This window comes from Pollachius pollachius (genome assembly GCF_949987615.1).
Source record: "Pollachius pollachius genome assembly, chromosome: 4".
In the NCBI taxonomy this organism is placed as follows: Eukaryota; Metazoa; Chordata; class Actinopteri; order Gadiformes; family Gadidae; genus Pollachius; species Pollachius pollachius.
In genome coordinates, this window is record NC_136937.1 from 31,261,284 (window position 1) to 31,279,754 (window position 18,471).

Here is an 18,471-nt window from a genome sequence, read left to right on the forward strand (position 1 = left end):
AGACACGTACACAAGCGACCTCCATCACCACTCACCCCTCCCTCTAAACACGACGCAACACAACGTCACAGTCAACGTCAAAGTTCCAAGGTGTGCGCGCGTTCCTTCACACGCACACACGTCATCACACACACACACAGCCCCCCTTGCCCGTCATCCATTCGCCTTGTCCCCTCTGGGACCCTTCGGTATTAAACATTAAACTCGAACATGATCTATATCACAAACCCCACCCTCCGCCCTCCCCTTCGGCTGGCGTTCCCGTTCTGTCCGCGGTCCCGGATCGATGGCGGTCTGTTATTAAATACATGGCGGGTCGAGCGCCTGGCAGGATTAATGTAAAAAGAATACATCCAATAACGCCCACGTCCATCCACTCTCCCCGGCCAGGGGGATCCATACGTACAGGGTGTTGAGGAATGATTCACGCCGCTGAGAGAGAGAGAGAGAGAGAGATGGGAGAGAGAGAGAGACAGAGAGAGAGAGAGAGAGATGGGGAGAGAGAGAGAGAGAGAGAGAGAGCGAGAGAGAGAGATGGGGAGAGAGAGAGAGAGAGAGTGAGAGAGAGAGAGAGAGAGAGAGAGAGAAACGATGGCTGTATTGATAAGATCGACGACACGACCGGGTACGCTCTGTGTGTGTGTGTGAGTGTGTGTGCGTGTGTGTGTGTGAGAGTGTGTGAGGGTGTGTGTGTGTGTACGCATGTGTGTCTGTGTTTGTGCACTCGTGTGTCTATCAGCGTACGCTTGCATGTGTGCGTGTGTAAGCGCGCGCGTGTTAGCGTTTACTCATGGATGTGCGGGTGGCTGACGTCGAAAGGAAACCAGGAAACAAAAGGGAAGCTCTAAGCTGTTTTCAGTTTATTTAGTTTTTTCCGCAGTGTCGAGCAACCGTCAGAAACAAAAGAGCTTTTAAGCACTTAGCCCTAATTAGAAAGCTGGCTGTTTTGGTCGAGGGGTGGCAAGAACGTGCCAGAACATGGCTCTGAATCATAAGCTCTCATCAAACACTGCCGCAAAGCGTCAATCAATAAATCGGGCAATCCAGCATGTGCAAAACCTAAAATTGTAGTTCATAAAAAAGGTAATCACTCAAGGATTGTTTGCAGTTCGGTTCGAAAAGGCCAAAAATAAAAAAAACACAGTTCCATTTTGTGTTGGCTGCTTGCTGTCGTCTGTCAGAGAAGTCACAGCACTGTATGGCTGCTTGGATTCAATCCAGAGCTAATTGCGATGAGTCCAGATATATTTTGTTAAAGAAGAGGCAGGGGGTTTCATTATCTTTCTAAAGATACACAAAAACAGGGTGGGACGTATCAGACATGGTACCGAATTGAAGTATTTTCAGGTCAGTGTTAACCAGCGGCCGTCAAAATAAAAGCGTGTGGCCGAGTGTTTAGCGTCTCAAACCCCCTCACCACTAGAATACCCTGACAACCCCCTGGCTTACATAACCACTTTATTCGAGTACAAAGGACTGCACAGCGCTTTCTCAGTTCTCCCTAATGCTCTCTCAACGGAAAAAAAGAACGAAAACTCAACGGCCATGCGGGGCCTCATCATAGCGTAGCATTAGCATAGCGGGAGCGTACCCATTAGCGGTAAGCGCTTTGAAAATGACACTGTACTGCCACTGAGAGAGGAAGCGCTGGGGTACAATGGAGGTACATTATTGGTGTTTCTTCGACAGCACAGCCAGGTGCAAAACGACTGCCAAAGAAAGCGACAAACAGTTATACAGTTATGGGGGCTGTGTTTTGTGAGATGCTATGGCACACAGAACGCAGAACGCCGGGCTGCCACTGATGGGGTGAAGGGGGGCCAGACCAGGTCCAACCAACAGGCCCCGTCTTAGATCCAGTGCCTCAGAGGGAATTCATTAGTAGGGAATGAGTGGATCAAAAAGGCGGTGGGGAAGAATAGAATAATGGTTTAAAAATGAATTAGGCCTTTTCGTTTTTTTTCGTCCCTTTTCATCCCTGAAGTTTCACAACAATCTCTCTCTCTCTCTCTCTCTCTCTCTCTCTCTCTCTCTCTCTCTCTCTCCTTTAACTATCCCGCTGCTCTCACTTCCACGCCCCTCCGTGCCGACTAATTAACTGTCAAGCCAAAGACATTTATAATTTAATATTTTATCAGGGAAATAAAGTCACGTCAACGTTCCATTGGTTTGGCCCCTAAAGAAAAATATATATGTCCAGCCCAGTGGTTTCCTTCTCCAAACTGTCAAATCTGTGCCAGTTTGTCAGTTGTTGAATCAAAAAGTTGCTCTACAGAAGGTTAGACGCTGACCTTCCCATTCGCTGAGGCTAATGTCCCCAGTACTAATGAAATAGCCACTAGCTAGCATGGCTGATGTCACTAGCTACCACAGCTAATGTCCCTAACTACCATGGCTAATGCTAGTAACTACCATGGTGAATGGCAATAGCTATTGGGACATTGAGGGTGCATCAATGAATTAATGGACGGATGAGATAACAAATTTTCCAAGTGCAACAAAACACCTATCATCAATCAAAGTTTAGACAGAAATTCCTTTGAAGCAATCTAATCAAATCTTTGTCTTCTGTTTGTTGTTTCTCGTCGAAGACTGAACCTGCAACAGTGCCCGCCTTTTTTCTAAACTTAACCTTTTACCCACTCCACACACACTTTGTGTTCATCGCCGTGACAAATCTGCTTCAAAGAACTCTTCGTCATCACGACCCATTTGGTCGCCCACAGTCTCTGGTTCTCTATTTAACAGCAACAAAGAAAGGCGAGGTATAATTTTCCCATGAGCCTCTGCACAATGAAGGCTAGGTATCAGCCGCCGTCCAAACGCCGTCATTCTGAAACATCATCCGTAGAAGAGCCGACATCGCGTTTAACGTTTATTGACAGATAATGAGGGAGACGCATAAATGTGGCTTCTGCTTTGTACTTATATCCTAACTCGAGGAATAAATAAACCAGGAGGGGGGAGACAAAAGACGAGCTAGCGTTGCACAGAGAATCGAGATGTAGTGTTTGTGGGTGGAAAAATAAGCAGAGGCAGGCGGGAGGGAGGTTAAGGTGCTAGCGGAGAGCTACACAACACCGCTTTCACATCCAGTTACATTTATGTAACCACTGCCGGGAAATGGTCTTCCTCGTGAGTATTTTATATTATGCAACTTGTAAGAGAATCGTATGGGGGAGAGCCCAAGTTTTTAGAGTATTTTTAGTGTAGCTCATGGAAAACACATGTGGTCACCCTAGCATAGTCCCTTGATTACTGCAGTGCCTTCAAACATATGCCATCAAATACAAATATAAACACAATACAAATACTTGATGCTGATGTAAGAAGAACATCTCGCACCTTCAAATGCTAATGCTATTTGAAGATTCGAGTTTCACAAACCATTGAAGCGCTGACGGCTGAAGGTTTGGACACAGTGTCCATGTCAGTGTGCCAAAGTCTCAAATCCCGAAAGAGCAGTTGACAAATTCCTGGAAGCTTGAGCTCGCCAGCCAAGCAGAGGCTACGCCACGAGCCTGTCACAGCCCGACGGAAATAACCTCAGTGGCGGAGTTAATGTATTTTTGCCTTACCTATCGTCATTTCCATGATGCTGACTTGGTTCTCGGAAGGAAACAGGATCTTCGGAGGCTTATCCGTCAGGGGAGCTAGGGGAAAGAGAAGAAGAAGTTAAACATAGTAGGTCTATATGCGTAGCTCCTTGTGTCATGGGGAGTTTGTTTGACGTTTAATTCCTTGATGAGACCCTGTGTTGAGGCACAGTGATGGAAGTACAGAGAGAAGGGTATGACTAATATCCAAATGGGTTTTCAAGAGGACTCAGAGGCAACCGAGGTTTGTTTTCTCAGGAGCTCTAAAGCTAATGCTACTAATGAGCTTGCTGCCTGCGTCTGTCTGCGGCCTGTGTGTAGACTTTAAGCGAATAATGAGTGAATGTGACGATTTCTTTATAAAACCGCCATTGACTGTTTTCTTTTCCTTCACTTGCTGCCGAAGGTGACTTGAAAAGACTGTACATTGAAGGAGTTGAACCATTTGATGATTTGACAAGGTGACGAGGCGATAATTAATAAAACCACTTTAGCGCACACTGCAGACTGACCTTGGAGGAAATAACGAACATGTCGGGTTTGATAATCAGCGACATAATACCGGACTACGACTTACATTTTACAGAATATAACGATTTTAAATGTTCTGACCTCAAGCTTGGGATTGCCGGTACTAAAGTTTTGTTTTCACCTTAAAACCCGCATTGCATTTTCTACACCAGTAAATAACTTAACTCACACTAATAACTGCATTAGAAAGTTTCCGAGGCATGGCACACTCTCATCTACCAGTTAGTTCATCCAGGGATGTTATCTCTTTAAATCATTTTGTAGAGAAAATATATATAAGTGGCCCTCAAAGCTGAATTTTTGGAAATGGCTTTTTTTTGTTCGACACTATTGCACTTGAAGCTTCTAATGGGAAAGTTCAGATTTAACATCAATCCTGATAGATCGGATGGATTACACCAAAAACTGGGCCGTAAAAAATAATAAACAAAGATTTGTCTGTGTGTGTGTGTGTGTGTGTGTGTGACGTTTGTGTGTGGGTGAAGGACATTTGTGTGTTGTGTGTGTTAAGGAATGTGTGTGTTAAGGTGTGTGTGTGTGTGTGCATGTGTCAGGGTGTGTGTGGATGACGTATGTGCATCGATTAAGAATCACGGATGATGTCACATGTCACATGCCCAACCAGGTGAACAGCAAGGATATCCCCATTAGGTTTTGACTTAATCGTGTTTACAGAGCCATACATACACACACACACACTCCAGCATCGATGATAAGGGCATCCATTCGTTCAATAGACACTCTGAGCAGTGTGTAATGTGTTTATTCACAACTAGGAATACTAAATGAAGCCGTGATGACACGCTGCATGGCTAAGAGTCGTCCCATCATCATAATGAGTGTTCAGCGTCCGCGCAGGAACACAAAACGCTCATCGCGGCCGTCCAGCTGTAACCACAACATCACAACAACAACAAAGCATTACAACAACGATAAAAGTGTCTCCTAAATCGGTGAACGGTGAACGGCAGCCTACGCTCGGTGTCGTGGTAACGTAGTAACGTGCAACAATGTGCGACAAGCAAAAAGCATGACCAGTGAATTTTAACGTAATTCTAACGTTATGACCTCTTTAATTGCTCAATTGAAACTCAATTGACAGTGAGTTTAGCCAATGTCCCGTGATTGGCCGATACCCTGGTCTCCGATAAAGGAATCTCATTATATAATTTACCTTTTTTTCTCGATGTAAAATGCCTACATTGCTTTGTTTCATTAGGACATGAAAAACATTATCTTTTTCAGTTTGGCGATCTTATCCAACAAGAAACAATAGTTTTTTCCACTGTTATCGAAAAGCGCGAATAAATAACTATTTAAATAAATAAATACAAGCAGAATAAGTGCACAAACAGACAAGAATGAGGTGTGAGTGTACCAGGAATGGAGAAGAGTTTCAAAATGGGACTAAAGCTCTCAGGGTTCATTAGTGTTAATGTGGAGCACATTGGATTCAGTGTGATGGCAACGAAACACCTTCATTATTACTATTTAAAGCAGCAGGTTTCCTCATCCAATTTCACTAAATAAAGGCCACTTCACCTTTATTACAACGTGTGTGAGCGTGTGCGTTCATCAAGTTGAATGAAAGGTGTCGTATATAAATGAAAGTAATAATTGAATTGCTGATTGCACAGACACACACACACACACACACAGGTATCAATAAAGGGGGGAGGGGCCTGTCCAGTGTCCAGGGATTTCCACCCACTCTGATCACATGATGACGAATGGAAGGGGGGGAAAGATGAAAGAGGAGAGGGAGGGTGGGGGGGAGGGGTGGCGGAGGAAGGGAGGGGTGGGGAAGAGAGAGAGAGAGAGAGAGAGAGAGAGAGAGAGAGAGAGAGAGAGAGAGAGAGAGAGAGAGAGAGAGAGAGAGAGAGAGAGAGAGAGAGAGAGAGAGAGAGAGAGAGAGAGAGAGCGGGCTGCGACCCTCCCTTGTCACACCTCATTACAGACCACTTTACCAGAGATAGGTTAAAAGCAGTGTGTTTGAGTGTTTGCGTGTACGTGAGTATGTGTGCGTGCGTCCTTGCGTGCGTGTTTGTTTGTGCGTGCATTTGTGTGGTTGCGTGCGTTTGTGTGCATGTGTGTTTGCGTGTGTGACGTATGGATGCAAGGCTAAAGATAGCATGGACACAAAGGGAACAGCGGTGTGGTGAAACGACAAACACACACAAACACACAGCAGTACACGTTGCCTTGGCTCGACTGAATAATTCAAGTAAATAGCGGTTATTATCGGAATACAATCGTACAACACGGAAAACCTTCTGCTGAAGGTTATTTCAGCTGAGTTGGCGGAAACAACTAGTTAATGGAAAGTGATTCAAAAGGTATTGATAATGGCTCATAATTGACGCTACTTCATTATTATATAGAGGATAGATGCAGAGGATAGATCTTTTAGCAGAACACTTAAGTTCGTCAAGCAGGCCTATGTTAAGTCTGCAGGATCTCTGCGGAAGTCTTCCCCCTCCAGATTGTAAACGCTGCGACGCACAACACAATCTACCTAATGAGTTTGTGGCTACAGGGAATCATTGAGTGAGTCAGGCATGTTGTGAGTCACAGACGCCGCGACAGTGAGTCAAACACAAAACAGTTTTTCTCAAACAAACCCCATTTTTAGAGCTGTTATTTTAGATTTGTTTGAAACAATGTTACACGATGCAATGTTAGGATATCTTATCTCATACGTTGTCGAGAATAATCGATTTATTGAATTAATCGTTGCATGTTTCGTGTTTTAAGTATGTTTTGAACAATGCGTTTTCAAAACGATGCATTCGGAGATGAGTTTACCACGGTGTCTCTTGTTCTGTTTGTTGTGACATCCTCGCACAAAAAGTGCACATGGGTATACTAGGTCACCAAAGGAGGAGATATTTCTGAAGGCAGCCACAAACCAAGTCCTTCAGATAAAAAGCAAACCTGACAAAACAATTATATTGCAGAGCTCCCTCAACTCGCGATCACAACATACTAAAAAAACTATATAGAGACATCGGAGGAGGTTGGATATAATGAGTGTGTATATGGTCGGCTGTTGTGTGAGAGAAGACATCTAAAAAAGTGATAAAAACAAGCACTTGGGAGGCTTTCGGGGGAAGTCACCATTATGATGTATTTCTTTAGACGTCTACCGGGAACAGTCGAAGGCTTAATCTTGGGTCTTGAGTTTATTATTGTTTCTCTACGAGAGACGGAGTGCTCACTATGGAATCATTTATGAAAATGATTTGCTCAAAATCGAGCTAGGGGGTGTTTGTTTCGATGATGTGTGTTTCCCTGCGCGAGCACGAGGCTTTAGCTGTTGCTGTGTGTAGCTAGCATGTTGCGGTTTTGTTGAGCTCTAGTTTGACGCAGTTGTGTGAAAGAGGTATTGCACCCCACACTCACATGCGGGACGGGACACAACCAAGGCGTCAAATGCAGAAAGCACGAGAAAGCTCAGAGAACTTAAGTTCAAAAAATGGGCCGGTTTATTTATAGTGCACAAGTGCAAAAGAACAAAAGGAAATAAACAAAATACTTTGAGGGAAACATACAAGCAAGCAAGCTGATGCATATCAAATGCCAACCCCGCCTTTCTCTTCAACCCAGTCTCCCCATCAGGGTTAAATAGGCCTACCAATCAAATGCCAATTGGGAGAGCCCACTAGGATAGGTGACCTATTTTTGATCACAACAACGACACAGAAAAATAGCCCCAACCACTATGTCATTATACCACAATACATATAAATACCTATACACACAACACAGTCTTTAACAAAAATCACACCAGCAATAACAACGACACACAGAAGCATGAATGCTACCTCACCCCTCCCCCCCCCCCCCCCCGGCCATTAGCAAACCCAATTAACTGTCCCGGAAGAGAGAATAAGGTTCCCACGCGGCACGCGTTTCCCCACAGGCCAGTTTGCGGACAAACAGGAAGAAGGGTAGTTGGATCGTGAGCGTTGTGTTTTGACAAACAAATTAATGCATTGTTAACTGTGTGAAATATGTATCATGTTGAGTTAATAAATGAAGTGGATTGAACTGACGTGTGTGGTGGTTGTTTGTAGTGTGACGCTATGTGTGCAAACGGTAAAAAAGTACTCTGGGCTAAACGGAAGGCTCTGGGGAAACGCGACCCTCGCTTTTCTAAGCGGTCAATAGTGTGGCTTTCAATTTTCCATCATTTTGTGCGTAATAACAGGCGTTAGGTCTGAAGAAGCACCGTGTTCATCTGATTTTGCTATAAGCAATGAAAATGAGAGGAGATAGCTGGCTCAAAATAGCCGTGAACACACAGTTTAAATGTAGGAAATTTTTCTGGGATGGTCTGTTCATAACAACGGATTATATAAACACCCAGGGAAATAAAATGGCGCAAGAGTGGGTTTAAACTGCTCATACACTTAGCGTGGCACTATATTTATGCAAAATCTTAACTATGTTATCTATTTATTTGTGTGGATTAAAGTTGTGTTAATGGTATACATCATCAGTCTATGATTTTGCTGTATGATAAACACTAATTAACACCTATGAGCACTGTCCTTTATAATCTAAACTAATGAACTAAAAATAACATTAACGTATTCAAGTATTTGAGCAGCTGACCTGCTATGCTATGCTATGGCCCATACATTAGCAACGAGAAACTTCCAGATGGAGTGATGATGAGAAATACATGGACTGTCAGAGATTGTGATGAAAACACCTGCAAATTTCTCATCAAAGACGGATGGGAAAAGAGACTGCAGGTATGCACACACACACACACACACCCACACATGAACATCAATCATTCACAGTGACTCACAGCCACAAAGGGTAAAGCAGAAGACATGCGTGTGCAAACACACACACAAACACACATACACAAACACTCGCAAACGCCCACACACGCAGACACACAGATACACGCACACACAGTTATCAGGAAATTAAATCAATTTTTATGTCTTTGCAAGGAAGCTTCTGGAAAAAAATGGTAGATGCTAATTAAATTGCAGTCTGTTTTTGTGCCATGGTTCGATTCGCCATGTTAATGTTTTTGAACAAAAAAAATCTTCTCTTTGCCGTCACAGGCTTTACAAACTTGAATCTCTTCTTTTATGACTCAAGGTGCATAAAAAATAATTACGACTACGCTTTCTTGGTGGTAACGTTGACGATTCGTGAGCACGCGATCGGGATCATTTTCGATTCGGGAAAGTCACTTTGGGGCATTCTGTGTCCCCAAACATTGATATTCTAAGAATACACTTTCTAGAATGTTCACCGGTTAAATTCTGGATCCTATAGAAAAAACAATCTTGTTTGTTTATTCCTATCCCAAAAACACCTTAATGCACACAGAAAAAACAGGGACATTTAAAAAGTATTGAGAAGATGATGAGACATTGGAGGATATTGGCTTGGTTATTAAAAATATCAAAATGATCTGGGTATGGACCTTCGATAATTTTCTCCTTCTCCGACAATCAGGTATAAAAACCATCAGCAGGGCTTCTCCCAGTAGCCACCCTCACAGCATTGATGCAACCCCGGTTTGGTTCAAACCTCTTAATCTAAACGAACGGACAGGAAACGGTGGTGAGCTTTAATTAAAACCCCTGATCATCCGTCGCCCGTTCGGTCACAACCCTTGGCCCTTTGAACCTCGGTAAGTAAGTTAAAGACAATCTATGGTGAATCAGGTTGAGCGCATGATGCCTGACACCCACTCAAGCCTTTGGCGTCCTTGAAAAATTGCCGTGGCAAATTCCCATAAGTGGGTCCCGGCTTCTCCTGTCAACATGCTGCCAGGGGCAACGCCGCGCAAGCTCGAAGGACGAATGATGAAGTCGCTGATGAAGATGACATCACTTCCTGCCCGAGGCGTGACAAGAAAAAGGCAAAACAGGGACGGTATTCCAGGTTTTGAAGACCAGAAGGGAGTGAGTTTGCGTCACAATCAGGCGGCTGCGTAAATTAGGGCTGTGTCGCGGCAGCGCCGTGATTATGGGTGATTGCGCTAATTACGCTTTGTTTTGCCATAACGAGCACTTAAAAAAGGAGACGGAAGGGTGGGAATGACACCCGGAACACTCAAAACGTTTCAATGAATGCTAAATGGGCAATGGACTGCTTTCATACTGCGCTTTCCTAACCAGTGGCCACTCAAAGCGCTTTACAATATCGCCTCACATTCACGCACACATTCACACACGTACGGCGGCGTCAGCCATGCAAGGCGACAGCCAGCTCGTTGGGAGCAGTTATGGTGAGGTGTCTTGCTCAGGGACACCTCGACACTCTCAACCTAGCAACCTTCCGGTTAACAGCCAACCTGCTCTACCTCCTGAGCCACATGCCGCCCCGATGACTGACAGTTCCCCCCCCCCCCCCGCCCCTCCCCAATGTGAGAAAAACACCGTCCCTCTCCTCTTCCTCCAGAGCTTAGCCTTTTCTCTGAGCCTGAGAAAGGAAACAGCTAATAAATTGCTTGTCTTTCAAAACCCTGTTTTGGCGGTCATGTGTCTGATAGGATGCAGGCCGCGTCTGAAAGCTCCTTCTAATCTTCCTGGTGAGAGCCAGCACTTTTTGTCTCGCAGTCGACCGGTCGCAGTTCATCAATACTGCACTGAATACTCATCAGTATGTACCATGCTGGGCCTTGCTTTGAGAAGGAATCTGAAAAACAGAAAAAAAGGTGAGTGGGAGGGTGAGGCAGTGGGTGAGAGGGTGGATGAGTGAGTGAGGGTGTAACTGAGTGAGTGAGAGAGTTAGGGGCTGAGTGAGTGAGTGAGTGAGTGAGGGGTTGAGATATTAGGGGGTGAGTGGGGGGGGGGGGGGTTGAGTGAGTAAGTGAGTGAGGCGATGAGTGAATGAGTGGGTGAGCATTGGGATGAGTGAGTGAGTTGGTGAGTGAGTGAGAGGATGAATGACTGAGGGAGTGAGTGAGTGCACCCAAAACTAGGAGTACCATGCTGTGCCTTGCCTTGAGACGGAACTGCACCCTCAAAAACCTTCATTCAAGGTGCACAGTTTTGCAATTTTCTAATTTATGGAGATTGGACCCCCAGTACACCAGAGAGAGAGAGTTTTTGCATTGTTGAACTGATTGCTGATCATCTTTCCGACCTGACCCTCACTTCTGTGGACGGCAAGAACCGCCAAAGTAGCGACGCATGTCATTAAAGCATGGATAATATTCGGCGTATGCTTTTACCCATAGTGGAATTGAATTTGAATTAATTTTAGGATTAATTTAGATACATTTAGTCATTTTGGTAAGGGGTTTTGGGGCTTGTGGCTAAAGGCCGCCAACCTGAGGATGTGGACGTTGGGGGTTTCGAAGCATTGACCTTGCAGTCCTGGCAGTCAAACACCCGTGGCCCCGAGAACATCCCACCGTGTTCCCCTCTCTCTCTACTCTACATCCTCCACAGCCCACAACCACAACCTGGCAGCGGTCCTGTCCAACCATCATTTGACTGTGATCCGTGATGATTGCGCGCGCGCACACACACACACAGACGTGTATGCAAGTCAACAAACAGAAGGCCCAGAGACAACGAACACACACAACAAGGATGCATCACACAGTCCCACTCCCTCACTGGAGAGAGGGATATGTATAATCTAACACAGCTTTCAGTGTGTTTTGTCTGTCTTGCTTTGACTTACCTGTTTTTTGTAATGTAACCTTCCCAGTTTTATGTATGTTTTGTTGAACCTGTCTTTTCTGTGCGCAGTTTTTTTGTTTCGTCAAATAGTGTACATGCTCTGTTTCTATGTTTCGTCTTATTTTTGTGTAATGTCTAGATGCTCAGTTTCTATGTTTCGTCATGTTTTTTTGTGCAATATCTACATGGCTGTATGTCAGGGCTCCCTTGAAAAAGAGGCTAAAGGTCTCAATGGGACTAACCTGGATAAATAAATTAAAAAAATCGATATATATATGTATTCAAAATAGAGCGATAAATGTGGGGTGCCTCAGCGAAAGCACAGGATGCAAACATGGAAAGCCCCGCCCGTCTGATGAACACATGTTCGTAAGCCACCGCCACCAGCCCCCGCACGCCGCACTTCCACATCCGTTGGCATGACAACTGACGGTGGTTTTCGCGTCGGCACAGGTTACGCTACTTTGCTGCCCGTCTCTCTGTATCCTTTTGAATTATTTTTCTATTTACTTTTGTGTGTGGTGTGTGGTGAGAGATGGAAGGGAGAGGAGAGGGTGTGGGTGGGTGAGGGGGTGAGTAAGCGAGTGAAGGGTGAGTGAGTGAGTGAGTGATCGAGTAGGTGAGGAGGTGAGTCAGTGAGGGGGTGAGTGAGTGAGTGATTGAGTAGGTGAGGAGGTGAGTCAGTGAGGGGGTGAGTGAGTGAGTGATTGAGTAGGTGAGGAGGTGAGTCAGTGAGGGGGTGAGTGAGTGAGTGATTGAGTAGGTGAGTCAGTGAGGGGGTGAGTGAGTGAGTGATTGAGTAGGTGAGTCAGTGAGGGGGTGAGTGAGTGAGTGATTGAGTAGGTGAGGAGGTGAGTCAGTGAGGGGGTGAGTGAGTGAGTGATTGAGAGGGTGAGTCAGTGAAGGGGGTGAGTGAGGGGTGAGTGAGTGAGTGGTTGCGTAAGTGAGGAGGTGAGCAGTGAGGGGTGAGTGAGTGAGTGGTTGCGTAAGTGAGGAGGTGAGTCAGCGAGGGGGTGAGTGACTGAGTGAGGAGGGCTGAGCCACGGAACTTGGCCACTTTTGCCGGCCGTGTGAAGGAGGCTGTGAGTCCTTTGATCGAACCGCTGTGCAGTTCGATTGTAGCCCAAAGATAGTGGTTTACCTACACATACATTTAGCTCTTGGTTGTAATTGTGTAGTAAGAGGCTGAACAAACCAGCTTCTCAGCATCCACTAACTCAGTGGACGTTGTTGCTGTTTTTGCGCCCTGTTTTCTGCCCGTAAAGCCTCTGAAAAGAGTAAGTTCTCAATAAATGTAATTATTTCTGTAAGCAAACCATCTCATTCCTAGGAGTAGTACAGGTACGTTTATTTCAGTCGGGATTGATTACTTTAAGCACAATTTGCTACTTGCAATAGCGCTGGATGCCCATTTTCCTACAAATCAAGAAAATTATACTAGGGAGTTTATTTGCTTTCGTTCCGGCCGCACCAGTCCCTCTCTTTCGCTCCCTCTCCCTCTCTTGCTCTCCCTCCCTCTCCCTCTCTCTCTCTCTCTCTCTGTAAAGTAAGCAGGTGAACGACTGACCTTTGAATTGTCAGCACTCTGGGACTTGTTCGGTTGTGGCTCTAGATCTTTCCTATTCAGGGACTTATTTTTTCCCCTTTTCTTTGTTTTTTTCCAGTGTCTCTCAGTCACCTGCACATTCGCCACGGCAACGCACGCTCATAAATGATTCATCCCCCAGCCTCCCTCCCTCCCTTGATATAGCCTTTTAAAAATATACAAAACAGCTCACTAAAGCACTTTGATAAGCCAGGGTATGATCGCCCTTAAATAATGGAGCACACCTCAAACTGGATGTTACATAAGCTGTAAAAGAGGCAGAGGATAGAATTCGAGATTCTCAGTCGAAATGGCAGAAGCTATTACAAGTCCTACGGAAACCTATGGTTAGTGTTGGAACTAGGTTTGGTATTCAAAGCTTACATGGTTAGCATTGTACGCCATAGGTATGTTCATGCAGGCTAACTTATGGCTTGCGTTATTGGCAATATGTTTGTTATTAAAAGCTAACATAGTTAGCATCGTTCGCCATAGGTTTGATATTCAAGGCTAACTTATGGCAAGTGTTATTGGCGATAGGTTTGTTATTCAAAGCTTACATCGTTAGCTATGTTCGTCATAGGTTTGGTGTTGAATCAACGCGAACAATATCAAATATGATTCATCGATGATTTGTTAGGTGGGGTGGCCTTGACAGCGCGGACACTGACTCTGATGACACTATGTTCAAATATTTCATATTGAATAATAACAGCTGGGCTCTGAAGCCTTCAAACAACTCATGGCCCACTAATTACTGGGTCAGATAACTAATCAAGCTTATTGACTCTGCCTCAGGAGAGGCAGTGTGTGAAGTGTACACACACACACACACACAGACAGACAGACAGACAGACAGACAGACAGACAGACAGACAGACAGACTAACCTCAAATTCACTTGTATGCAAGTCAACAAAAATAAACTAACACACACACATAAATCTAAAACGTCTGTGTAAGCAAGTCTAAAAAACAGAAATGTAACACACACACCCACGGTATTGTCAGTAACACATCCTGCCATTGTCAGGTACTTTTTTTTAAACCTGACTCAAACATAGAACTCAGCCGGGTGGCATCCCGTCGTTTAGCCGTCAGTGAATTCGGGGACAAATAGTCAGCAGGCAAGTCAACAAGGAGCAGGTACGAACGAGCAGCATCCCGCTGTGGAACAACCAACCGATTTTTCACCGCGTAACGTCAAGGAACCCAGAATCCCAAGCTCCTTCCTGTCGGTACCTTAGCCACTACCAGACCACACTGTCCATTAATGTGCCCCCAAACAACCACACTCTCTCTGCAGCTGTGGCTCTCCGGGTGTGATTAAGAGTGACCCGCACGTCCCGTCCACTCCCTCAGACAGCGGCGCACCGAAACCCCCCCCTCGGGGTTGAGTGTGACGGGGGTCAAATTACATCGTGAGGTTGAGGAGGTGACCCTAGAAAACATTCGCTGATCTCTCAGCCTGGGTTGGAGACAGAGGGGGACACAGGGGTGAGAGGGAGAGCGAGAGAGAGAGAGAGAGAGAGAGAGGAGAAAGACGGGGAAGATAGGGGTAAGGGAGGGGAAATGAGCTTCAAAGAGAAAGAGATGGACGGAATGAGAGAGAGAGAGAGAGAGAGAGAGGGAGAGAGAGAGAGAGAGAAAGAGAGAGAAAGAGAGAGAGAGCCACGTAGAGCCGATTTTTTGGTGAAACCGCATAACTCTTGTGCGTTTCGGCCGACCGTCCAGACTGAGCCGGCGACTCCGGTGCCCGAAACCGCACATTTCTGAAACCACCCTCGGAGGTGGCTTCAAATCTATCCGGACCCATGGGGTTTCGTGTTAGGATTCGTGTGGATGCCTGAAACGCAAACGATGACGTCATTAGCGCCCCACCAGCTGAGTTGCGTTGAACTTTTTATTCATTATTTTATTTGTATTCTCTTTGTAGCTTAAAATAAAGCCCCTTGATATATTTTATTACCAGCTGTACATTAAAAATTATTTCTGCTCAGTTTAAAAGGTTGAATCTCCTCGTGACTGAATGTTTGTCTACAGCGCGCAGGCTGTATGTGCGCAGGCTTGATGCGCTCCACTTTTTTCCGTGGAGAGCCAGCGCCTTGAATATTTACTACAGCGTTTCTACAGCTCGACGCGGTTTCGCAACGACTCCGTCTTTACGGAGATATTCCTGAACCGCGTGAAACGAAACCGGATCGTTTTCGCCTGTTTCGGCTCCGTGTGGACGGGGCCGGAAAGGAGAGGGAGGGAGAAAGACAGAATGAAAAGAGAGATACACAAAGGGGAGGAGATGCAGAGAGAAAGGGAGAGGGAGAGATAATGAGATAGAGGGAGGGGAAAGAGGTATTTAAATGCATCACAGAGACAGAAAGTGAGAAAGAGAAAAAGGGATGTAGAAAGAGACAGAGACACACACACACAATCAAGAGAACGACAGAAAGCGGGCAAAGATGGAGGGAGACATGATAGGGAGAAAGAGACGTCTGAGGAGATAGAGAGACGGTTGGTTAAGAGAGAGGACGATGGAAAATAGACCGACAGGGCAAACAGAGCGGGAGGGGTCCCATTGTAAAAGGTTCAATTTCAAAACACAAACACACACACAGTGACAATACAACAAACCCACTGAGAACACACACCTACATAAGAATACACACACAAACACACACACACAAACACAGTGACAATACAACAAACCCACTGAGAACACACACCTACATAAGAATACACACAAACACACACACACACACACACAAACACACAGTGACAATACAACAAACCCACTGAGAACACAGTCCCACACAGGAATACACACACAGACAACACACACACACACATCCACACACACACACACACCATTTCCTCCCACAGTCTACTTCCAAACGGCCGTATCATCAACAAGGCGCGTTCCCCTTTTATTCCGACCCATGTTCTCGTTCGTTCTCCATCTCCTCCTCCATCACACTGTGCTCCGTCTCTCACACACGGCTCCGCCCTCCCCGTCAACCGAACAAAACCCTGTCGGGCCCCCCGCCTCACACACTCACACACACACACACACACACACACACACACACACACTTCTGTTAACAGAACAAATACCCGGGCGGTCCAGGGCCACTCTGAAGTCGAACCCCCCCGCCCCCCATCGCCCAGACACACTGGGCGATCCCCCCCTGGCTCCATGCATTGTACCGCTGGCTGGCGACTGATACTCCCCCCCCCCCCAACGATGGGGGTTGGATCCCTGCCACCCACCCCGGGCCTTTCCAGGTGCATTGTGCGGCGACACAATGGTGGGCTTTGTGTCAACGAGAAGTTAACCTGCACCCCTGTGATGCCCCCCCGTCCCCGTCCCCGTCCTTACACACACACACACCGTACACACCTTCGACAGTGTGACCCCCCCCTCGGCGTCTCTTCATCTCCCTGCTACCGCCACACCAACCAGATCCTCGTCCTCTTCACCCATCCCCCCCCCCCCCCCCCGGACACTTTGCACCCCTTTTGTACGTTCAAAAGACGGTACTTTCTGCTGGAAATGTCGCAATAGTGTTGTCATGTTTCATCATTGTGGTGTATAAGTAGAGACAACAGGAAGAGGATGTGGAGGAGGAGGTGAAGGAGGAGGAGGAGGAGGAGGAGGAGGAAACCAGTGGCAACAGTAATGATCGGTTACCGATTTCCCCCGGATCAATACGCCACAAGTCAAACGAGTCAAAACATCTCAAGGAACAAAACGTCAAACTCGACAGTGTCGAGCAAAACCAGGCCTCGTTCGATGACACTAATTCATAATCGATTTAAATCATTCAAAGCGTTTTACGATAAATGTGTCGGGCCGATCAGGAACGTCGTGTTCAATCGTTCCCTCTTCTGTGTGATCGTACATGTTGCCATGGCAGCCGTTGGCATCTTGCCATCTGCTCGCCTCACCCCGGTGTGCTTGTGTCACAGCCGTTTACAAGTGTCATGTTCCGAACGTCCAACCTGTTCCCCGAATAGATCATTCAGCCGTGGATGAGCGGCCATGACTGATCCATAAAAATGATGCGCAAGTCGGGGGGGAAGGATTAGTACGGGTGGTGTCAGCGACAAAACACAGGCTGGTTTAGAGGAACTCATCGGTGATGAGATAACTCCTATCGAATCATGAGAGAGAGAGAGAGAGAGAGAGAGAGAGAGATGGAGAGAGAGAGAGAGAGAGAGAGAGAGAGAGAGAGAGAGAGAGAGTGAGTGAGTGAGTGAGTGAGTGAGAGAGAGAGAGATGGAGAGAGCGAGATGAGGATGAAGATAGAGAGAGAGAGATGAAGATGGAGCAAGAGAGAGAGATAAAGAAAGAGAGAGATGAAATAGAGAGAGGGGAGGGTGATGGAGATAAAGATAAATGTTGAGAGGTATGGGGGTGGATAGAGAGACAGACAGACACTCAGACAGATATATACATAGATAGAAAAATCAGAGTTCAAAGCTGACGCAATAAGCAGAAACACAAATACCACCAATCATAAAACACAAAACATGAACACGATATCAACAACAGCAACCGTGATATGTCATTTGTACGTTATCAAGCTTCAGTTGTAGGTGGGATATTCATGAGGACCCGCTATCTAACCTCTCCATCCACTTTTAGCTGTTAGCCCTGAGGCCGGCGGCATCAAAGCTAATGTTTTGCTATCATCAGGTCTCCATGGAAATCAAAGCCCATGCGATCACACCCACCACACTACTGCGTGGTGCGTTTGTGTTTGCGAGTGTGAGTTTGTGCGCGATTGAGTGGGTGAGTGTATGAGAGAGGTGGTGAGTGTGCCAATGTATTACTGAAAGATTGTCTTTACGTGCATGCACAGGCGTTTGTGTGTCCGTGTGTGTGTGTGTGTGTGTGTGTTAGCGTGCGTGTGTATGCATCATGCATGCCTGCACGTGTGTGAGAACGGATTTGTCTGTGGGTGGTCGGTAGAATTTATCTGAATCTGAATTCACGGCAAGTCGCTTCGGACAAAAGCATGCGCTGAACTGGCTGAATAGCAAAAGCTAATAGCAATATATATGCAGTATAAATGGCCACATAAGTGCCCGTG

General features: G+C 46.0%; 1 protein-coding gene across 1 annotated transcript in view; it reads right to left on the reverse strand.

The window, feature by feature from the left end:
* LOC307075050 (interleukin-1 receptor accessory protein-like 1-B) overlaps positions 1-18,471 on the reverse strand; it is a gene marked incomplete at both ends in the record, with an annotated part of 202,021 nt that overhangs the window by 84,301 nt on the left and 99,249 nt on the right. The window contains 1 exon segment of the mRNA XM_079735557.1: positions 3,579-3,653. Coding sequence (XP_079591683.1) covers positions 3,579-3,653 — 75 coding nt within the window.